The sequence below is a fragment of the Erythrolamprus reginae genome, chromosome 2 (assembly GCF_031021105.1).
Source record: "Erythrolamprus reginae isolate rEryReg1 chromosome 2, rEryReg1.hap1, whole genome shotgun sequence".
Lineage (NCBI taxonomy): Eukaryota > Metazoa > Chordata > Lepidosauria > Squamata > Dipsadidae > Erythrolamprus > Erythrolamprus reginae.
In genome coordinates, this window is record NC_091951.1 from 33,870,433 (window position 1) to 33,889,766 (window position 19,334).

General features: G+C 44.9%; 1 protein-coding gene across 1 annotated transcript in view; it reads right to left on the bottom strand.

Moving 5' to 3' along the window:
* LOC139160123 (von Willebrand factor A domain-containing protein 7-like) overlaps positions 1-19,334 on the bottom strand; it is a 56,245-nt gene that overhangs the window by 19,807 nt on the left and 17,104 nt on the right. The window contains exons 4-10 of the mRNA XM_070737669.1: positions 19,247-19,322; positions 16,796-16,887; positions 15,384-15,548; positions 12,492-12,701; positions 11,478-11,616; positions 7,427-7,563; positions 1,015-1,284 (exon numbers count right to left, since the gene is read on the bottom strand). Coding sequence (XP_070593770.1) covers positions 1,015-1,284; positions 7,427-7,563; positions 11,478-11,616; positions 12,492-12,701; positions 15,384-15,548; positions 16,796-16,887; positions 19,247-19,322 — 1,089 coding nt within the window. The remainder of the gene's footprint in view (positions 1-1,014; positions 1,285-7,426; positions 7,564-11,477; positions 11,617-12,491; positions 12,702-15,383; positions 15,549-16,795; positions 16,888-19,246; positions 19,323-19,334) is intronic.

Below are 19,334 nucleotides of genomic sequence, written 5' to 3' on the forward strand. Positions count from 1 at the left end.
ATGCATATTGTTTCCTGTTCTGCCGGGCTCTATGGTATGAGTCTCCCGAAAATTCAAGGATACAAATTTCAGACACACACACACTTGAAAGTTCAAAAACAATGTTCTTTATCACAAAAATTCAAAAGAAACAAAGCACCCTTTTTGTATTGCAAAGGGCACTTGTCCCAAAACAACCTAGTAGTCTGAACAATCCCCTTAATCAGTCCTTAAGTACTTAGCTAGCAGCTGTGAAGAAACGTCACAGCCTTCCTTCTTCCACGAAGTGAAATACACACACTTTGCTCTGCTTTGGTTTCAAAGTCGTGAAAAATCAACAAACCAAATCCGGAAACAGCAAGGCACAGTCTGAAGAACAATGATCAGATAATCTTCCACAACAGCCAAGCCAGCAAGCTGCTATTTATATCAGCAGCTCTAATAACTGGAGCCCCACCCAAACACAGGTGGCCTCTCTTATCTCCTGTAATATTTCTGCAATTGGTCTCTTCTATGCATAATTCTGCGCACGCGTGGGTCTAACACTTCCTCATCTGAATCGACTGAAGATAATGGAGATTGGCTTCCTGGGCTGTGTGCCAAGCCCCCCTCTTCCAAGTCACCCCCACCTTCTTCTTCGTCCGAGGAAACTGCACTACCTGACTCTGTTGGCAATAAAACAGGCCTATGACATGTTGTGGTTTCCCCTTGCATCCACCTCCACATTCCTTGGGGCATGAGCTGGGCCAGAGCCAACCACAACAGTTTCCTATTTGTTGTAAGCCGCCCTGAATCTTCGGATAAGGTTGGTATATAAATCCGATTAATAAATAAATAAATTAGTACCTCCCTAGTCCTTGATTGTATCCCTCTGTTAATGCAACTTAGGATGTGGGTGGCCTTCAACTCCTGCTGGCTGGAGGTTTCTGGGAGTTAAGTCTAAGCCCCTTCACATCTCCAATGTTGAGAAACACTGCTCTGGAAGTTGCTGTTGGTAGCTCCTGAGGAAATGCCGTGTATCACGCTGCCCCTTACCTGAAGGTTGGACCACAGTCATGGTGAATGAAGTTGATGATTTGACAGAGATGATCAACTCTTTGAGCGTTTCATCTACAGGGATGGAGAACTGTGAGACATGCATTTGGCCTTCAATCAACTTGACAGGAGCAGCATTCAGGGACTTCTCCATTATACCCAGGACCTGTGGAAGCTGACGTTTTGTAATGAGAACATAAAATCCGCCAGAATAAATGGCCAGTTCTTCATAGCTGTTTGCAAATGTTTTAGGCTTAACCTCATCAGCACCTGTGAAGGAGATTTGACAAAACGACAAGGGTTGGAAGGGACCTCGGTGTCAGAAATAAATTTATTTCTGGAGGTAATATTACAGTGCAAGTAAATGGTTTGTAACCACATGAAAGCCTGATGTAAGCCATAACTAGTATGTAATCATGGGTTTGCTAAATGTGCTGCAACCTGATTGGCTGTAACATGTATATAAGAGTAACACCCTTGCATGGGTGTGGTTTGTTATAGAGTAGTTTGTTACAGTGGTTTGTGCTTAGTGGTTTCTTAATGTGGTTTAGTGCTTAGTGGTTTGTGGGTGGTTGCAGTGATAGAATTAATAATAGTGTATAATAATATTTATTTATTTTTATTTATTGATTTTGTCCATTACACAATGAGGGTTAAAACCTAAACTAAACTAAACTAAAGTGGGTATACACATAGTAAAATACATAATGGAGGTTATTGTGATAGTTTATTGAGAGAAACATTTTGCTAAGAAGAAAAGTAAAATATATTTTTACAAGAAAACCTACTGTAGTGTTTTTCATTGAAGACTTCAATTAGATATAGTGGTGAACTGTGGCTAGCTGGTGGGGTGCGCAAAACTCTCCCCCAACACTTGGAGGTCTTTTAGTCCAACCTCTTGTTCAACTTTTTACATTTGTTTTTAATTCTTGTTAGCCGGGGTGGCGGAGTGGTTAAGAGTGCAGCACTGCAGACTACTTCACCTAACTGCTACCTGTAGTTCAGCAATTCAAATCTCACCACTGGCTCAAGGTTGACTCAGCCTTACAACCTTCTGAGGTGGGTAAAATGAGGACCCAGATTGTTGGGGGCAATATGCTGATTCTGTAAACTGCTTAGAAAGAGCTGTAAAAGCACTATGAAGCGGTATATAAGTCTAAATGCTATTGCTATTTATTAATTTTTTAGCAACACCTTCTCAACATTTTTACTGTAAATAGATGAAAGGAGAACTCCTTTTTAAGAAAATTTGGGGGGCTTTAGGGGGCTCTCCTGGAGGCAGAGAAAACAACTTTTAAAAGTTGGCACCTGATCCATGATGTTGGAATGCTACTGGCCTCCAAAACAGTCACTCTCACACACCCTTTTTCAGAAGCTGTTTCCCTTAGCCGCATATTGCTGGACATTTCCTCATTACCCAATCAGTGTTATATGATTCCCAGGCTCTATTTGCTTTCAGTTAAATACAAAAGTAAATGCAAAACTGACTCCCTGCTTGGCAACATAAGCCAGTCCGGTGTCATGTTTAAATCAAGCCCAGAAAACTTGGCTGCTGGGCTTGATTTTCAAGTTGAGGCAGTGCAGAAACTCAGTTCCTTTGTCTGTTATCTCAAGAATGTCAAAAGCTCTGCCACGCGATCACGGAAGGCTTGCTGTCCTTGGCACTACCAATATGCTCTCTGATTGCCGTTGCAGTCGTGTGCACGTCCGGTGTGCATGCGCACATCCGGCATGAGATTTCGCTTCTGCACATGCGCAGCAAGTAAAATATCACGTGAGGATGTGGATGATAGTGAGATTTTGGCGATTTTCAATGTTAATTTTGCTTCCGCGCATGCGCAGAAGCAAAAAATCGGCAAAAATCACTGAAATCTCGTGAGTGTGAGCATCTTCACGTGAGATTTCGCTTGCTGCACATGTGCAGAAGCAAAACTTCATGCAGGGGCATGCCTGCAGCAGTGTTTCCTCTAATTTTTTTTCGGGGTGAGCGGAAAAGTATAGTATCTGAGCGGCAGTCCCTTTGGCACTGGGCAGCATATTAGTATAAATAAATAAATAAATAAATAAATAAATAAATAAATAAATAAATAAAGTAACTGTGGGCGTACGCTATCACACATGAGCAAGTTCTTGCATCCATAATTCTATCCTTTCTATGTCTTCCTCCCTCTTTCCTTTCTATCTCTTCCTCCCTCTTTCCTTTCTATCTCTCCCTCCCTCTTTCCTTTCTATCTCTCCCTCCCTCTTTCCTTTCTATCTTTCTCCCCCTGCCTTTCTCCAAGCCCTTCCTTTTCCCTCTCCCTATCCTACTACCCCCCTCTCCCTCTTTCCTTTCTATCTCTCCCTCCTTCTTTCCTCCCTCCCTCTTTTCTTTCTATCTCTCCCTCCCTCTTTCCTTTCTATCTTTCTCTCCCCCTGCCTTTCTCCAAGCCCTTCCTTTTCCCTCTCCCTATCTAACTACCCCCCTCTCCCTCCTTTCTATCTCTCCCTCCCCCTTTCTCTTTCCCTTCCTTCATCTTTCTTTCCCTCTCTCTCTCCATCCCTCTTCCTTTCTCTCTTCCTTCCTTCCTCTCTTTTTTGCTCTTTCTCTCTCCCACCTTCCCTCCCTCCATGTCTTTCCCTCTCCCTCCTTCCCCCTCTCTTTCTCTCTCTCTTGCTTTCTTTCCCTCTCTTTCTCTCTTGCTTTCTTTCTCTCTCATTCTCTCTCCCCTCCTTTTTCTCTCTCTATCTTTCTCTCTCGTTCACCACGCCGGCAACAGAGAGAAAAAGAGAGAGAAAGAGAGCCGGAGAGAGAGTGGAGGGCGCCATTGTCTTTGCCTCTGCCTGGCGGCTCTGCAGCAAAGAGGAAGCAGCCATGCACCCCCTCGCTCTCTCAGGCATCCCCGGCGCCCGGACACGCTCTGCCTCCCGGTATCCCGGCCGACTTTTGGAGCCGTTGTTTTCGGCCGGGCGGAGGCGGCACGCCGAGGCGAAGACACAGCGCCCGGACACGCTCCGCCTCCCGGGAGCCCGGCCGACTTTTGGAGCCATTTTGTTTTCGGCTGGGCAGAGGCGGCGCGCGGAGGTGAAGACACGGCGCCCGGTCATGCTCCGCCTCCCGGTATCCCGGCTGACTTTTGGAGCCGTTGTTTTCGGCCGGGCTCCTGGGAGGCGGAGCGTGGGCGGGCGCCTTGTCTTTGCCTCCGCGTGTCGCCTCTGCCCGTCCGAAAACAAAACGGCTCCCAAAGTCGGCCGTGCTCTCGGGAGGCGGAGCGTGTCCGGCCGCCGTGTCTTCGCCTCCGCGCGGCTTTGCAGCAAAGAGGAAGTAGCCATGCACCGCCTCTGCCCGGCCGACTTTTACCTGCTCTGGAGCCGTTTGTCTTCATGGCGCAAAGCCACACAGTCCTGGATCCTGGATCGCTCGCTTCTCCGGCCAGTAAGCCGGATGCCCAGGAAAGCATCGTGCTTTTTCAACGTGTGGCGCTTTCCTGGGCAGATGGCTTTGCTGACCGGAGAAGAGAGCGATTTGGGAGTTCGGGACTATGTGTCTTTGCACCATGAAAACAAAATAGCTCCAAAAGTCGGCCGGGCTACCGGGAGGCGGAGCGTGGCCGGGCGCCGTGTCTTCGCCTCCACGTGGCTCTGCAGCAAAGAAGAAGCAGCCTTACATCCCCGGCGCCCGGCCACGCGCCGCCTCCGCCAGCCCGGCAGACTTTTACCTGCTGCCAGAGATGTTTTGTCTTCATGGCGCAAAGCCACACAGTCCCGGATCCCGGATCGCTCGCTTCTCCAGCCAGCAAGCTGGCTGCCCAGGAAAGCATCGCTTTTTCAACGCGTGGTGCTTTCCTGGGCAGATGGCTTTGCTGATCGGAGAAGAGAGTGATTTGGGAGTCTGGGACTGTGTGGCTATTCGGCAGCAGGTAAAAGTCGGCCGGGCGCCGTGGATGCGTGGGAGGGCGAGGGGGTGGATGGCTGCTGTCACTGCCGGGCCTGGCTCGTGGTACACCTCACACGAGGGCCCCCGCAGAGAAGTAAGAGGTCCGCTCGTCGCACCCCACCCACGCCACCAGCCCTTTTTGTCGGCGCACCCCCCCATGGAGGCTTAGAGGCCTAGCGGCAGGATGGCCACCAGCCCTCTTTGTCGGCAGTCCCCCCCCCACCCAGGGAGGCTTACCTTACCCAGCCGGCAGCTAAACAACCGTTTGGCTGCCGATGGGCGTGGCCGGGGAGGGGAAAATCTGGAGTTTAAGGGGCGGGAAGAAAGCCGGCCTGCAATTGGCCGGCCCCTTTCTTTCCCACCTTTCCTTAAGGAACTGTTGCTGCCCTATGTTGTAGAGCAGCAGCAGTTCTCATTTCAAATTTCAGCGCGGAGGTCAGTCCTCCACGCTAAATTTGAAATCCCCTGGCTGAGAGGTAAAAACCTCTGCGCTATAGCGCACAGAGCAGCTTAGAGGGAACTATGGCCTGCAGGCGTCAGTGGCACACATGTTAGTATGTCTCGGTGCAGCCTTGTGTGAGACCTTCGACATACACACAGCAGAGTTATAGCAGTGGTGTAGTGCATGTGGAATAGCCAGTTAAACGACACAGACTTAGTATTTAACGAAGTATTATTTACACATATATACAGATATCAACAACAGAGTACAAACCGCACATACCTACTCTCAAAGATAACTCCCCCCCCACAGGGAACGGTGCTGGCGCCCCCTTATGGCCAAACCAGCCAAAGCTCTTAAAGACATATTACACCTTTACAGTCACAGACTACCATTGGTAGTTTATTACATGGCAACCCCAAAACAAGTGAGTACCATGTACTAACAACACAGCTGTGCACACATCCCCAAAACTGCTAACGGAATGGAACACCTTATGGTTCCGGTAGCAGTCCATCACTGCAGGCAATTCCCTCAGACAATGCAAGTATTTGGAAGGAAACATGGACACGGCTTCAAATAAGCTGTGGTTTTAAGACATCTCTGAAGCAAATAGGAACCGGGCAATATCAACAGGGCTGGCTCAAGATATCTTTCTTGCCTGAAGCAAAAATCAATATGAGCCTCCTTGAAAGATTGAAGAGGCAGAAGCTGATTGGGCTGGCACACAAGAAGTGTTGCTAACAAAATTTCCTCTGAGGGCAGAAAGTGAGATGACAACAGGGTTGGGTTGCTCCCGATTTGGACTGGTTCTATAGAACTGGTAGCGGGAATTTCCCCCTGCCACTGAATTGGGAGCAATTGCCAGCTGGCTATGTCCCTGACCTAGCTCTAATGGTGGTGCCATATGTGCCGCCATCTTGATTTTTGCTTCTGCACACACGCAGAAGCTGTTTTTTGGCAGTGCACATACAATCATGCGGTGCAGCTGCGCAGTGGACAATGTGCACGCAAGAGTTGAGAGCAGAGCTTGCGATAGACACAACTCTTCCTTTCCCTCTTGTCAACCTCTTGCCCTACCCCAGAGAGAAGCCCTGTTGTGTTTATGGTAGAGCAGCCCTTGCATGGAACAAATTGTCTGATGTGATTCCATACTGGCAAGGCTTCCAAGGCTGGAAGACAAGGGTCTTGAAAGCAAACAATGGATCGTTCTGTTTCCTCTCTGTCGGTCTACTTGGCCATGTTTGAATGGCCCAGGAAGGGAAATTCTTCCTGCATTGTTATTCCTCTTCAATCAGCTTATGTGTTTAGAAAAATATTACCTCTCCCTCTTCCTTCCTTCTTTCCTTCTTTCCTCCTTTCCTCCTTTCCTCCTTTCCTCCTTTCCTCCTTTCCTCCTTTCCTCTTTCCTCCTTTCCTCCTTTCCTTCTTCCTTCTTTCCTTCTTTCCTTCTTTCCTTCTTTCCTTCTTTCCTTCTTTCCTTCTTTCCTTCTTTCCTTCTTTCCTTCTTTCCTTCTTTCCTTCTTTCCTTTCCTTCTTTCCTTCTTTCCTTCTTTCCTTTCCTTCTTTCCTTCTTTCCTTCTTTCCTTCTTTCCTTCTTTCCTTCTTTCATTCTTTCCTTCTTTCCTTCTTTCCTTCTTTCCTTTCCTTCTCTTCCTCTTTGTCCCTCCCTCCCTCCCCTCTCTTTGCCCCTTCCTTCCTTCTTTCCTTTTTTCCTCCCTCCCTGCCTCTCCTCTTTGCCCCTTCCTTCCTTCCTTCCTTCCTTCCTTCTTTTTTTCCTTTTTTTCCTTTTTTCCTTTCTTCCTCCCTCCCTCCTTCCCTTCCTCTCCCTCTCCTTTCCTTTCTTTCCCTCCCCCCTCCTTCCCCCGTCCTCCTTCTCCTCCTCCACCATCCTCTGCCTATCTATACTGTAATATCACTAACATACTTTTCGCTGAGGAAGCTGGTATTTTTTTAGAAAAAATCTTGCAAGATTTATGAGATTATTTGCAAGAATTTTCTATTCTTTGTGCCTAAGAAAACACCAAAATATGCGTGTAGTAAGACTGACTTACTTCTGCGTTTCCTGCTGCCACAATAGCCTGTGAGGAGATAATTCACTATGGACTTGGTAGAATCAATCAGAATCTGCACTTCTCCCTTCAGAGACTCGTCTTTTGCTCCTGCATCAGTGAAGATAAAGATCTTCGATCTGGAGGGACACAAAGGATTTTTTTTAGAAAGTTTGTGCGAGGAGGAAAAGTAGCGTGCATATAGGATTGTCAGGGAAGTAGCTATCTCTCAGTTATTCCACTCTGGAACTCCCTGCGGATGCTTGTGTCTACTTTAGCAACCGCAATAGCACTTAGACTTATATACCACTTCACAGTGCTTTGCAGCCCTCTCTAAGTGGTTTATAGAGTCAATTGTTTCCCCCCCCCCAAAATCTGGCTCCTCATTTTACCAAAGTCAAAAAGATGGAAAGCTCAGTTAACCTTAAGCCGGTCAGGATTGAACTGCTGGCAGCTGGTAGTTGGCAGAAGTAGGCTGCGGTATTGTATTTCAACCACTACGCCACCATGGATTATACTGTATACTTGATACTTTAGAAATAAAAAATGGAGATAGTACTTGAAGAATACTGAGGCATTCAGCTCTTTTTAAATCTCTTCATTCTCGGCAGCAGGAAAGAACATTGCAATAGTGACTTCAGTTCTAGATGCGACTGACTGAAACAGTGTCAGCTCGCCTCTTTTATACTTTCATTTTCCCGCTTAAATGCAACTGTCACTTTCTTAACCAATCATATTGTAGCAATCCACATTCAACTATTTACATTATCCCAATGCATATTCAACAGTACTCCTGCCTTAAAGTTCCATCTGTTTAAACTTAAGCATACAAAATTAAAAGAACAAGAAAAATATTATTATTATTATTATTATTATTATTATTATTATTATTATTATTATTATTATTATTATTATTATTAATTAGATTTGTATGCCACCCCTCTCCGAAGACTTAATATAAAAAACAATAGAATCATGATTTCCACCCATCTTTATATCAAGCCATTGTCATTTTATTTATTTATTTATTTATTTATTTATTTATTTATTTGTTTGTTTGTTTGTTTGTTTGTTTGTTTATTTATTTATTTGTATGCTGCCCCTTTCCTCAGACTCAGGGCGGCTAACAACAGTAATAAAACAGTATATAACAATAATCCAATACTAAAAACAGTTAAAAACCCATTATATAAAAACCAATCATACATACAGACATACCATGCATAAAATTTTAAAGGCCTAGGGGGAAGTGTTTCTCAGTTCCCCCATGCCTGGCGGCAGAGGTGGGTTTTAAGCAGCTTACAAAAGGCAAGGAGGGTGGGGGCAATTCTAATCTCTGGGGGGGAGTTGGTTCCAGAGGGCCGGGGCTACCATAGAGAAGGCTCTTCCCCTGGGTCCCGCCAAGCGACATTGTTTGGTTGACGGGACCCGGAGAAGACCCACTCTGTGGGACCTAACTGGTCGCTGGGATTCGTGCATTTTATTCTTTTCCCTTCCTCTGACCCTTTTAAATCATCAACTCCATACATACTCAATTTAGTCTTTTCTTCTTTCAACAAAAAGACCATACAAGTCTCTTGGTCTTTTTTTAAAGTCCTTTTTTCTTGACCCTCCACCTATCTAAATTTGAACCCTGAGACTATGGTGGGAAACGTTGGCTAGACAAAAGAAAAGTACTTATTTGTCAGCCCATTATAGACTTCAGAGTGAGAAGGCTAACCATTTTTAGAAGGTCATTTTTGTGTGGGATCTGACAAATTTGAGTGGGGATAAGGTCACTGATGGTTTCGGGCCCTAAGGACTGCCTTGCTCCCTCTTAAGAGTCAGAAAGATTAAGCGGTTCAAATGCTAAAACTCAAGAAAGAACATTAAGGCCTGTTTTCCTCCGTTAACCTCCTGCGAGAAACAATTGGCTTCTCTCATTAAATCTGCGAAGACATTTCATTTATAAAGCGGCAAAAGAGGAAAGGCCGAGACAAATGATTTCAGGAAACGGTTGTTTAAGGGTGGTGACAGTTGGTTCATAGGCCAAGAAGCTTTTTAAGAAATTGTATTGTAAATTGCCTGGGCCCTCAGGATGATTACTCACACCCTAGAGTGCAGAGCCTGGGTTACTGCAATGTGCTCTATTACCTGCCTTTCAAGATTTTTGGAAGCTGCAGTTGGTGCAGAAAAGTAAACTCACATAATGAACTGCGCTGGATGCCAGTTCATTTCCAAGTAGATGTCAAAGTGTGGTTCTTACCTATAGAGCCCTTCATGGTTGTTATGTGAACCTGGCTTCCCCATAGACTGTCCTAGGACACTTTTTTCAGTGCTGCTATAACTTTGAATGGTCACTAAATAAACTGTTGTAAGTTGAGGACTACCTTTAATATGGCTCTCATTTAATTTATAAATATGCACGGGAGCAATATGGAAGATTTTTAATAACAATTTCTCCAAGAAACTTCCCCTTTGTATGAATCAATGGTGATTCTGTCGCCACTGAATTTGAGCAGATTTGGCCTGTGCCAGAGCAGAACAGTAAGTCCCTAGCAGGACAAAATAGCAATACCACTTAGATGCTTCACAGTACTTTACACTGCTTTACAATCCTCTCTAAGTGGTTTACAAATTAATCTCAGCCATCTTGGTCCTCATTTTACCCACCTTGAAAAAATGGGAGGCTGAGTCAACCTTGAATATACAGAACTCCAGAAGATAGGCTCAAGATTTCATTCATTCATTCATTCATTCACTCACTCACTCACTCACTCACTCACTCACTCACTCACTCACTCACTCACTCACTCATTCATTCATTCACTTATTAGATTTCTATGCCGCCCTTCTCAAGGTGACTCAGGGCAGCGTACAACATTAATATAACAATATATAAGAAATCTAATATCTCTAAAATATGAAAATTTACTAAAGACCCCACAAACACTCGCATACATTCATCCAATCCAATCATATCTCATATCAGTTGGTGACAGTGTCATCACTCACGGCCCCCATGCCTGCCAACAAAGGTAGGTTTTTAAGGCTTTTCGAAAGACCTGGAGGGAGGGGGCGGTTCGTATCTCCGGAGGGAGTTTGTTCCAGAGGGCCAGGGCCGCCACAAAGAAGGCTCTTCTCCTAGGCCCTGCCAGTCAACATTGTCTGGCTGACGGGACCTGGAGAAGGCCGACTCTGTGGGACCTAACCTAACCTAACCTAACCTAACCTTGGGTGCTATCAAACAAAATGAAATTCAATGGTGAAAAAAGTAAGGTTCTACATTTAGGCAGGAAAAACAAAATGCGAGGTGGTACCTCGCTCAACAGTAGTAACTGTGAGAGGGACATTGGAGTCCTAGTGGACAACCATTTAAATATGAGCCAGCAGTATGCAGCAGCTGCCAAAAAAGCCAATACGTTGTAGGCTGCATTAACAGAGGAATATCATGTAAAGTGCTAACACTGCTTTATAATGCCTTGGTAAGGCCACACTTGGAATAATACATTCAGTTTTGGTTTCCATGATGTGAAAAGATGTTGAGACTCTAGAAAGAGTGCAGAGAAGAGCAACAATTAGGGGATGGAGGCTAAAACATCAGAAGAACAGTTGCAGTAACTGGGTATGTCTAGTTTAATGGAAACAAGGACTAGGGGAGACATGATAGCAGTGTTCCAATATTTCAGGGGTTGCCCCAAAGAAAAGAGTGTCAAGCTATTCTCCAAAGTATCTGAAGATAGAACAAGAAGCAATGTGTAGAAACTAATCAAAGAGAGAAGCAATGTAGAACCAAGGAGAATTTTGCTGATAATTAGAACAATTAATCTGTGGAACAGCTTGCCTCCAGAAGTTGTGAACGTTCCAACACTGGAAGTTTTAAAGAAGATGTTAGATAAACATTTGTCTGAAGTAGTGTAGGGTTTCCTGTCTGAGCAGGGGTTTGGAAGGGAAGACCTTCAAAGTCCCTTTCCACTATTCTATTCTATTCTATTCTATTCTATTCTATTCTATTCTTCTCTACTCTACTCTATTCTATTCTAAGAATAGAAGCTTCAACCCAGGCACTTCTCACCTTGCCATGCTCTGTTGCAAAGCCAGTTTCAAGCCAGACATGGACATCTCTGGGCAGTCACCACCCCCAGTAGCAGTCAGGCGAGAGATTGCGGATTCCAATTCGTCCACACTTCGGGTCTTAGTGATGGGTCCAACATCTGCAATGATAGATCTAGGTGGTAACTGAGCCGTGATAACATGAAGAAGGCCAGTTTCAGACATAGTTTATGTTTGTTTGTTTTTAAAAAAAATGTTAATTCTGGTTTTGGCTTTCCTGAGGCTCTGAAGATATTTTTTTCCAATACCGTCTTTTAAATTTTTTTTGTAATTAAAAAAAAATCTCCACATCAGAAACATACATAACATCACATATACCTTAATGTGAATATATTATCACTTAAAGACAGTAATATAATAACCTAAATTACATTCCAATTTAAATTTTATTATTCAATTTATCTCCATTGTCTCACTCTCCACTCCCCTCTTTCTATGTCAGGTGGCTATTCCACCTCTTTCCAGGTATCTTCCGATCTTCAACACAAATAGATCCTTGCATTCATAGCCGCCGTGGCTTGGATAGCTTTTGCAAGCCGATATCCATTGCTACCAATTGAGGGCCCTAAATCAGTTCTCTGTGGAGTTTGCTGACCCCAAACAGATTGCCGATAGTGTCCCTCTTCCTCATTGCCCCTCCAGGGCAGTTCCGACCTGGTTCCAACTGAACCAGATACCCAGGTGACAGAGATTAGGGGCTTTCCTGCGTAGTGCAGGGAACTCCATGTCGCCGCAGTGCTTGGCCATGCCCCTCTCCTCCCTTCTTCTAAGTAATTAAAGATGAACATCCTTACCTGTACATAGAAATCAATGAATCATCCAACCAACCAACCAACCAACCAACCAACCAACCAACCAAACCCTTCAAGCTGGATTCATTGCTTGGATTCTCTGGGGGAAAAACTGAGCAAAAGAAGGAGGGAAATTTTAGCCTAAAAGGAATAATAAATTCAGAAGGAATCACAGTCTTCCTTACCGGGATCATTAAAGGGCACAAGAATGTAATTATAAGGCGCGTCGGGAGAGCCAGAATATGTCCGGAGCAGTTCAATGCATTTGGCTTTGACGTGCTTGATGTCGTCTGACATGCTGCCAGTCGTGTCCACTACAAAGGTAAGGGAGTAACCGTCCAGGTTGAAAAACTTCTTAAAAATATCATCTCCCACTTTACTTAAGAGGCCAAAACCTGAACAAATAATAAAAAAAACCAGAACAGAATTATTCAAGTTGGAGAGGGATATTGGAAGTCTTCTAGTCCAGAGTTTCTCTACCTTTTCAGTTTTGCTGACTGGTGGATAGGAAGGAGAGGGGATGGTTCCATGCGAGGGGTGGGTGAGCACCAGTGAAGAGCTACCAACATTTTTACTACCACACTGTGGGCGTGGCTTATGCAGGACACCCTACATTTTCTTTCAACATCTTCCAGTGCAAATTTATTTATTTATTTGTTTGTTTGTTTGTTTGTTTGTTTATTTATTTATTTATTTGTTTATTTGTTTGTTTATGTGTTTGTTTGTTTGTTTATTTATTTATTTACTTATTTACTCACTCACTTACTTACTTATTTATTTATTTATTTATTTATTTATTCATTTATTTATTTATTTAGACTCGGGGCAGCTAACAACAATAATAAAACAGCATATGACAAATCTAATATTAAAATAACTAAAATTGGGTGCTCTGGGGTGGAGCTCCATTTTTGCTACCCGCGCTGCGTTTCCCCCACTCCAGGCAGCAGCCCAACCCTTTCACGCGAGTTGGGGATACATGCATGTGTTTGCCCGCTACTTCCACCAGTGGATTCTGAACAGCTCAAGGTCTGGAGGTAGGCCATAGCCCAGGTTGGGGACCTCTGTTCTAGTCCAACCCCCTGTTCAAATAGAAGACCCTATGCCAGTGATGGTGAATCTTTTTTGGTTCGTGTGCTAAAAAAGAGGGCCCCCCATAATTTCATGTGGGGCTCCCATGCATGCAGATGTGCCCCCACACTCTCGACACATGATGGCATGTCCATTTTTTGCTCTCTCCAGACTCCAGAGCCTTTCTAGGCCTTCCCCACCTGCTGGAGGCCTTCCGTAGGCCAGAAATGGCTTGTTTCCCAACTTCAGGAAGTTGGCAAATAGGCCATTTCCTGCCTCCAGAGGACCTCTGGTGGGGGGGGGGGAATAAGGAAGGCCGTTTTCGCCCATCTCAGGCTCCTAGAAAGGGTCTGGAGCTTGGGGAGAGCAAAAAAAATGGGACTTCCCTGCAGTTGTTAAGTGAGTAAGATGGTTGCCAGGTAGTGATGTGCGAACCCAATGGTGTTCGGGTTCGGCAAGTTTGGACGAACATTACGCAAAATTCGGCTGAACCCGAACTGAACTCGAACCCGAACGGGGAATCCCTCCCACAAAGAGATTCCGGGGGCAGCCCGGACGCCAAGGTGATCACTTCCTGGTGACGTCAAAGCTCCGAATGCTGAACACGACCGCAAACTTTGCCCAAAGTTTGAAAAAAATTTGGGTTCGTGTTCAGCATACCGAACACCGCAAAATTCGGTACAGACCCGAATTGTGCGAGTTCGGTTTGCCCATCACTATTGCCAAGTGAATTTGGCTTTCCCATTGACTTTGCTTGTCTCAAGGTGACCCCGAGACACTGGAAGAGCTGGGGCAGTGCAGTGGTTAGAGTGCAGTACTGCAGGCTACTTCAGCTAACCCCTAACTGTAGTTCAGCAGTTCAAATCTCACTACCGGCTCAAGGTTGACTCAGTCTTTCATCCTTCCGAGGTGGGTAAAATGAGGACCCAGATTGTTGGAGGCAATATGCTGATTCCTTAAACTGCTTAGAGAGAACTGTAAAAGCATTATGAAGCGATATATACAGTAATCTCTCACTACTTTGTGGTTCATCTTTCACGGATTCGCTATTTCACGTTTTTTTTTCAAAAGGAAAAGAACACCGGGGCAGGGATGGTTTGTGTGTGTGTGTGTGTGTGTGTGTGTGTGTGTAACTGTAGCGTCAGCCTCCTTCAACCCGCGCGGTAGCTGAGAGAAGCTGGTCTCTCTAAGCAGTCAGCAGCGGTGGGTTGTTAACAATACTGAGAGGATTTAAAAGTCCAAATACTTGTTAAATACATGAAAAAAATATTTTCTCTACTTCGTGGAAATTCATGGGTGGTCTTGGAATGTATCCCCCATGAAAAACGAGTGATCACTGTAAGCCTAAATGCAATTGCTATTGTTATAAATATGAGTCAGTTGCCAAGCATCTCAATTTTGATCACACAATGATGCCGCAATGGTCATAAATGTGAAAAATGGGTTGTAGGTCACTTTTTTCAGTGCTGTGGTAACTTTGAATGGCCACTGAATGAACTGTTGTGAGTCGAAGATTACCTGTACTAAAATTCTCAGTCAATTGAAAATCCAGAGAAGGGGGAAGGGGCGGGGTCAATGGCCACGGCAGCGGGGGGCTGCCCTCGCTCCCTTGAGGGTTGCTCTGAATCTTCACCGTCCGAGGGTCTCGGTTCTGCTGAACCAGGCCCAATCCTCCCCATAGGGGATGCTACAGGGGTCTGGTCTGGGGTTGGAATACCCTGCCAGATGAACCGGCCTGGTCTCGCACCGGCGGTGGCGCGAAGTTGGCCAGGCTGCCATGCCTGTGCTGACACCAGCCGTAGGACAAAATCCAAAGAAGGGCCATCCAACACCTGTAAATGGCACCAAGATTGAGGAATAACCAGATTATTCTAAGAAGTAAGCGTAGCCTTTTTATGCTGGACAGAACAGGATCAGGAGAAGTTTTCTAGCACGTCATTCAAAACTGGGATGGGTGCTTTACAAATGTGAATAACTAAATAAAAATGGATAAACCTAGGACTTACCCTCTCCCACAAAAAAGCTCTTGGTGGCTTCAATGGCTAATTCTGCTGCTTTCCGATGCAAGGAATAGTGTGGCGAAAGTTCGGGATTAGATGTCTCCTTGTTGATGCCACCAGTGGTAGGGAATATTTGAGTCACATCATATTTCCCACCATGTCCACATTTGCCTATAATACAGAAAAAAGAAGGAAAAGGCACAAATACCTTGGCTTAACAGAATAACAGAGTTGGAAGGGACCTTGGAGGTCTTCTTGTCCAACTTCCTGCTTAGGCAGGAAACCCTACACCACTTCAGACAAATGGTTATCCAATCTCTTCTTAAAAACTTCCAGTGTTGGAGCATTCACAACTTCTGGAGGCAAGTTGTTGAAAAGAAGACAAGTACAGAACTGAAGAAAGCCCTGGCCAAGCATTCATTCATCCCCTGGTTTGGAATCAGGAAACAAGCCACGGAACGGATCCAAACAGCTAATAAATTTGCTAAACTGACAATCTAGGAAAATCTGTCTATCTATCCATCCATCTATCTATCATCTATTTACCTAACTATCAATCATTTATCCATCTATCATCTATCTAGCAATCATCCCTCCATCCCTCCCTCCCTCCATCCCTCCCTCCCTCCATCCCTTGATCCCTCCCTCCATCCCTTGATCCCTCCCTCCCTCCCTCCCTCCCTCCCTCCGTCCCTCCATCCATCCATCCATCCATCCATCCATCCATCCATCCATCCATCCATCTATCTATCTATCTATCTATCTATCTATCTATCTATCTATCTATCTATCTATCTATCGGGAATGGAGCCAAAGTGGTGGCACCCTGGCTTTGGGGTTTCTGAGGGGAGGCTCAGAGAACAGGGAGCCACCAACTTATCTTGGGAGTGCCAAGGGGAGGTGACTCAAGACCCCGAGCCGGACATCCCCCCAAGCGCTTAATTGCTTTGTTGCCCGTCAAGCAAGGGGGGGGGAGGCAGGGCCGGCCGGGCCGGCTTCAGAGTGTCCTGGTGGGCAGCAATTGCAGTTCAACCGGCCGATGGGCAGGAGGGGTGAGCAGCAATTGATGTTGGCAGTCCGGAGGTGGGGAATCCCGGTGGGGATGGCAAGCAAATGGGAAATCCCAGCAGTGACGGTCACAAGGCAGGGGAATCCTGTGGCAGTAAGAGAGTGGATGCACCCGGGCTTGGGTTTGTAAGGTGAAAATGGTTCTTAAGAAGAGGCAAATAAATCTTAAACACCAGGTTCGTATCTCGAAAAGTTCGTTATTAGAGGCATTCGTAAGTAGAGGTACCACTGTATCATTGTCTTGATCCAAGAGCCAGCTAAGCATATAGAAATTATTAGTTCTCTTCCGTTTGCTTGGAACACAGAAGAAGAATTGATGAAAATATTTAGCAAGTGTAAGTCATTTTTACCTGGTAGCTTCTTCATGCAGGAATCTGGTACTTTATACCCACTTGTAAGCATGTCTTGCACCACGAGGTTGTTGTCACACTGGAACACGGTGCTGTTAAAACAAATAATTTGGTGTGTGGGATTCATGAACTTAAATTAGACCTAAATTTGAAATATATCCTGAACTGTATTTCATAACCATGCTGAAAATAAAAGAAATCATTAATATAAGTATAAACAACATAACTTTGAAACATAGAAACAGAAAACTGACCGCAGAAAAAGACCTCATGGTCCATCTAGTCTGCCCTTATACTGTTTCCTGTATTTTATCTTAGGATGGATATATGTTTATCCCAGACATGTTTAAATCCAGTTACTGTGGATTTACCAACCATGTCTGCTGGACGTTTGTTCCAAGCATCTACTACACTTTCAATAAAATAATATTTTCTCACGTTGCTTCTGATCTTTCCCCCAGCTAACTTCAGATTGTGTCCCCTTGTTCTTGTGTCCACTTTCTTATTGAACACAAGAACAAGAACTCATCCTTTCAAGAACAGGAACAACTTGTCCTGTGGCTATTCACTAGAGCTGTGCAAATATTTCAGAAGAGAAATGTGTCAAACAAATGTGTGCAGGAAATTCTCACTTAACCATGGAAATTGAGGCCAGTGACACTGCTGGCTTCCCCATTGACTTTGCTTACTGGAAGCTGGCAGGGGAGGTTGCAAATGGTGATGGAGGGATAATAATTGATAATAATAATTTATTAGATTTGTATGCCGCCCCTCTGCGAAGACTCGGGGCGGCTCACAATAATAATACTAACAGTATTACAATGTAAACAAATCTAATATTAAAAACATCTAAAAACCCCATTATTTAAAAACCATGCAACACACACATACCATACATAAAAATATAAAAGCCTGGGGGAGGTGCCTCAATTCCCCCATGTCTGGCGATACAGGTGGGTCTTAAGTAATTTGCAAAAGACAAGGAGGGTTCGGGCAGTTCTAATCTCTGGGGGGAGTTGATTCCAGAGGGCCAGGGCCGCCACAGAGAAGGCTCCTCCCCTGGGGCCTGCCAAACGACATTGTTTAGTCAACGGGACCCGGAGAAGGCCAACTCTGTGGGACCTTATTGGCTGCTGGGATTTGTGCGGGAGGAGGCGGTTCCGGAGGTATTCTGGTCCAGTGCCATGAAGGGCTTTAAAGGTCATAACCAACACTTTGAATTGTGACCGGAAATTGATCGGCAGCCAATGCAGACTGCGGAGTGATGGTGAAACATGGACATACCTAGGTAAGCCCATGATAGCTCTCGCAGCTGCATTCTGCACGATCTGAAGTTTCCAAACACTCTTCAAAGGTAGCCCCATGTAGAGAGCGTTGCAGTAGTCGAACCTCGAGGTGATGAGGGCATGAGTGACTGTGAGCAATGACTCCCTGTCCAAGTAGGGCCGCAACTGGTACACCAGGCGAACCTGGGCAAACGCCCTCCTTGCCACAGCCGAAAGATGATGTTCCAATGTTAACTGTGGATCGAGGAGGACGCCCAACTTGCGGACCCTCACTGTAATGGGATGCTGTGATGTCATTATTGTGAGCCAGTTGTCAGGCATCATGTTCCTTCCTTTAAAAAAAAAACCCTTGCGTGTGAAAATGAGAATTATGGAGAGAAAAATAAGTGAAACCTTATTCCCTTAAATCAGTATTGGTTTGCTACCGGTACAGATAAGGACGCCACACTGGTAGTAAAAGATCAGCTGTGTGGGCAGCTTCACATGCGCAGGATGCAAAATCTCGCAAGGGGATGCACGTGTGAGATTTTGTCGCATGCACAGAAGCAAAAAGATTGCCGAATTCTCTCTCGCGCATGTCCTCCCACAAGATTTTGCTTCCTGCACATGTGCAGAAGCAAAACCACGCTGGGATGCACTAAAAAGCCATGGAGGACATGCGCATGGACAAAAAATGGAAACCATTGACTTTTTAGCATCATAATGTTTGAACATGTTCAAATCAATCAAAACTTGACATATTTTAATGTTTTCTTTTAATTCTGTTATTTGATATGTTTTTTTAAAACTATCTTTTTTAAAAAACAGAAGTTTAAGGAAATTGGTTATAACCTTCTAGAAATGGCAGACCTCTCAGACTTTCAAAGAGGCCCAATTGTTGGTGCTTGAAATGCAGATGCTGGCTGGGGAATTCTGGGAGTTGAAGTCCAAATATCTTCAAGTTGCCAAGGTTGGGAAACACTGCTCTATAGCGACATTTTGAGGGTAGGAGTTAAAACAGTTTATGTCCAGGCTGTGAGGGATGAGTAAATATTTTCACAGCCCTCTTTTTGAGTCATGCAGTATACAAGTCCTTCATGGAAGGCAGATTCTGGGACACATATATTTGCCTTCATTCGTGAAAGTGAGCCCTTGTTTTTTTTAATGAGCCCGTTTCTGGATTTACCTTGATTTTCTTAGACAGTCAACACAGGTCTTCTTAGAAAGTGGTGCAGTGGGAACGATAGGACTACTTGGATTTACTGAGCGAAATA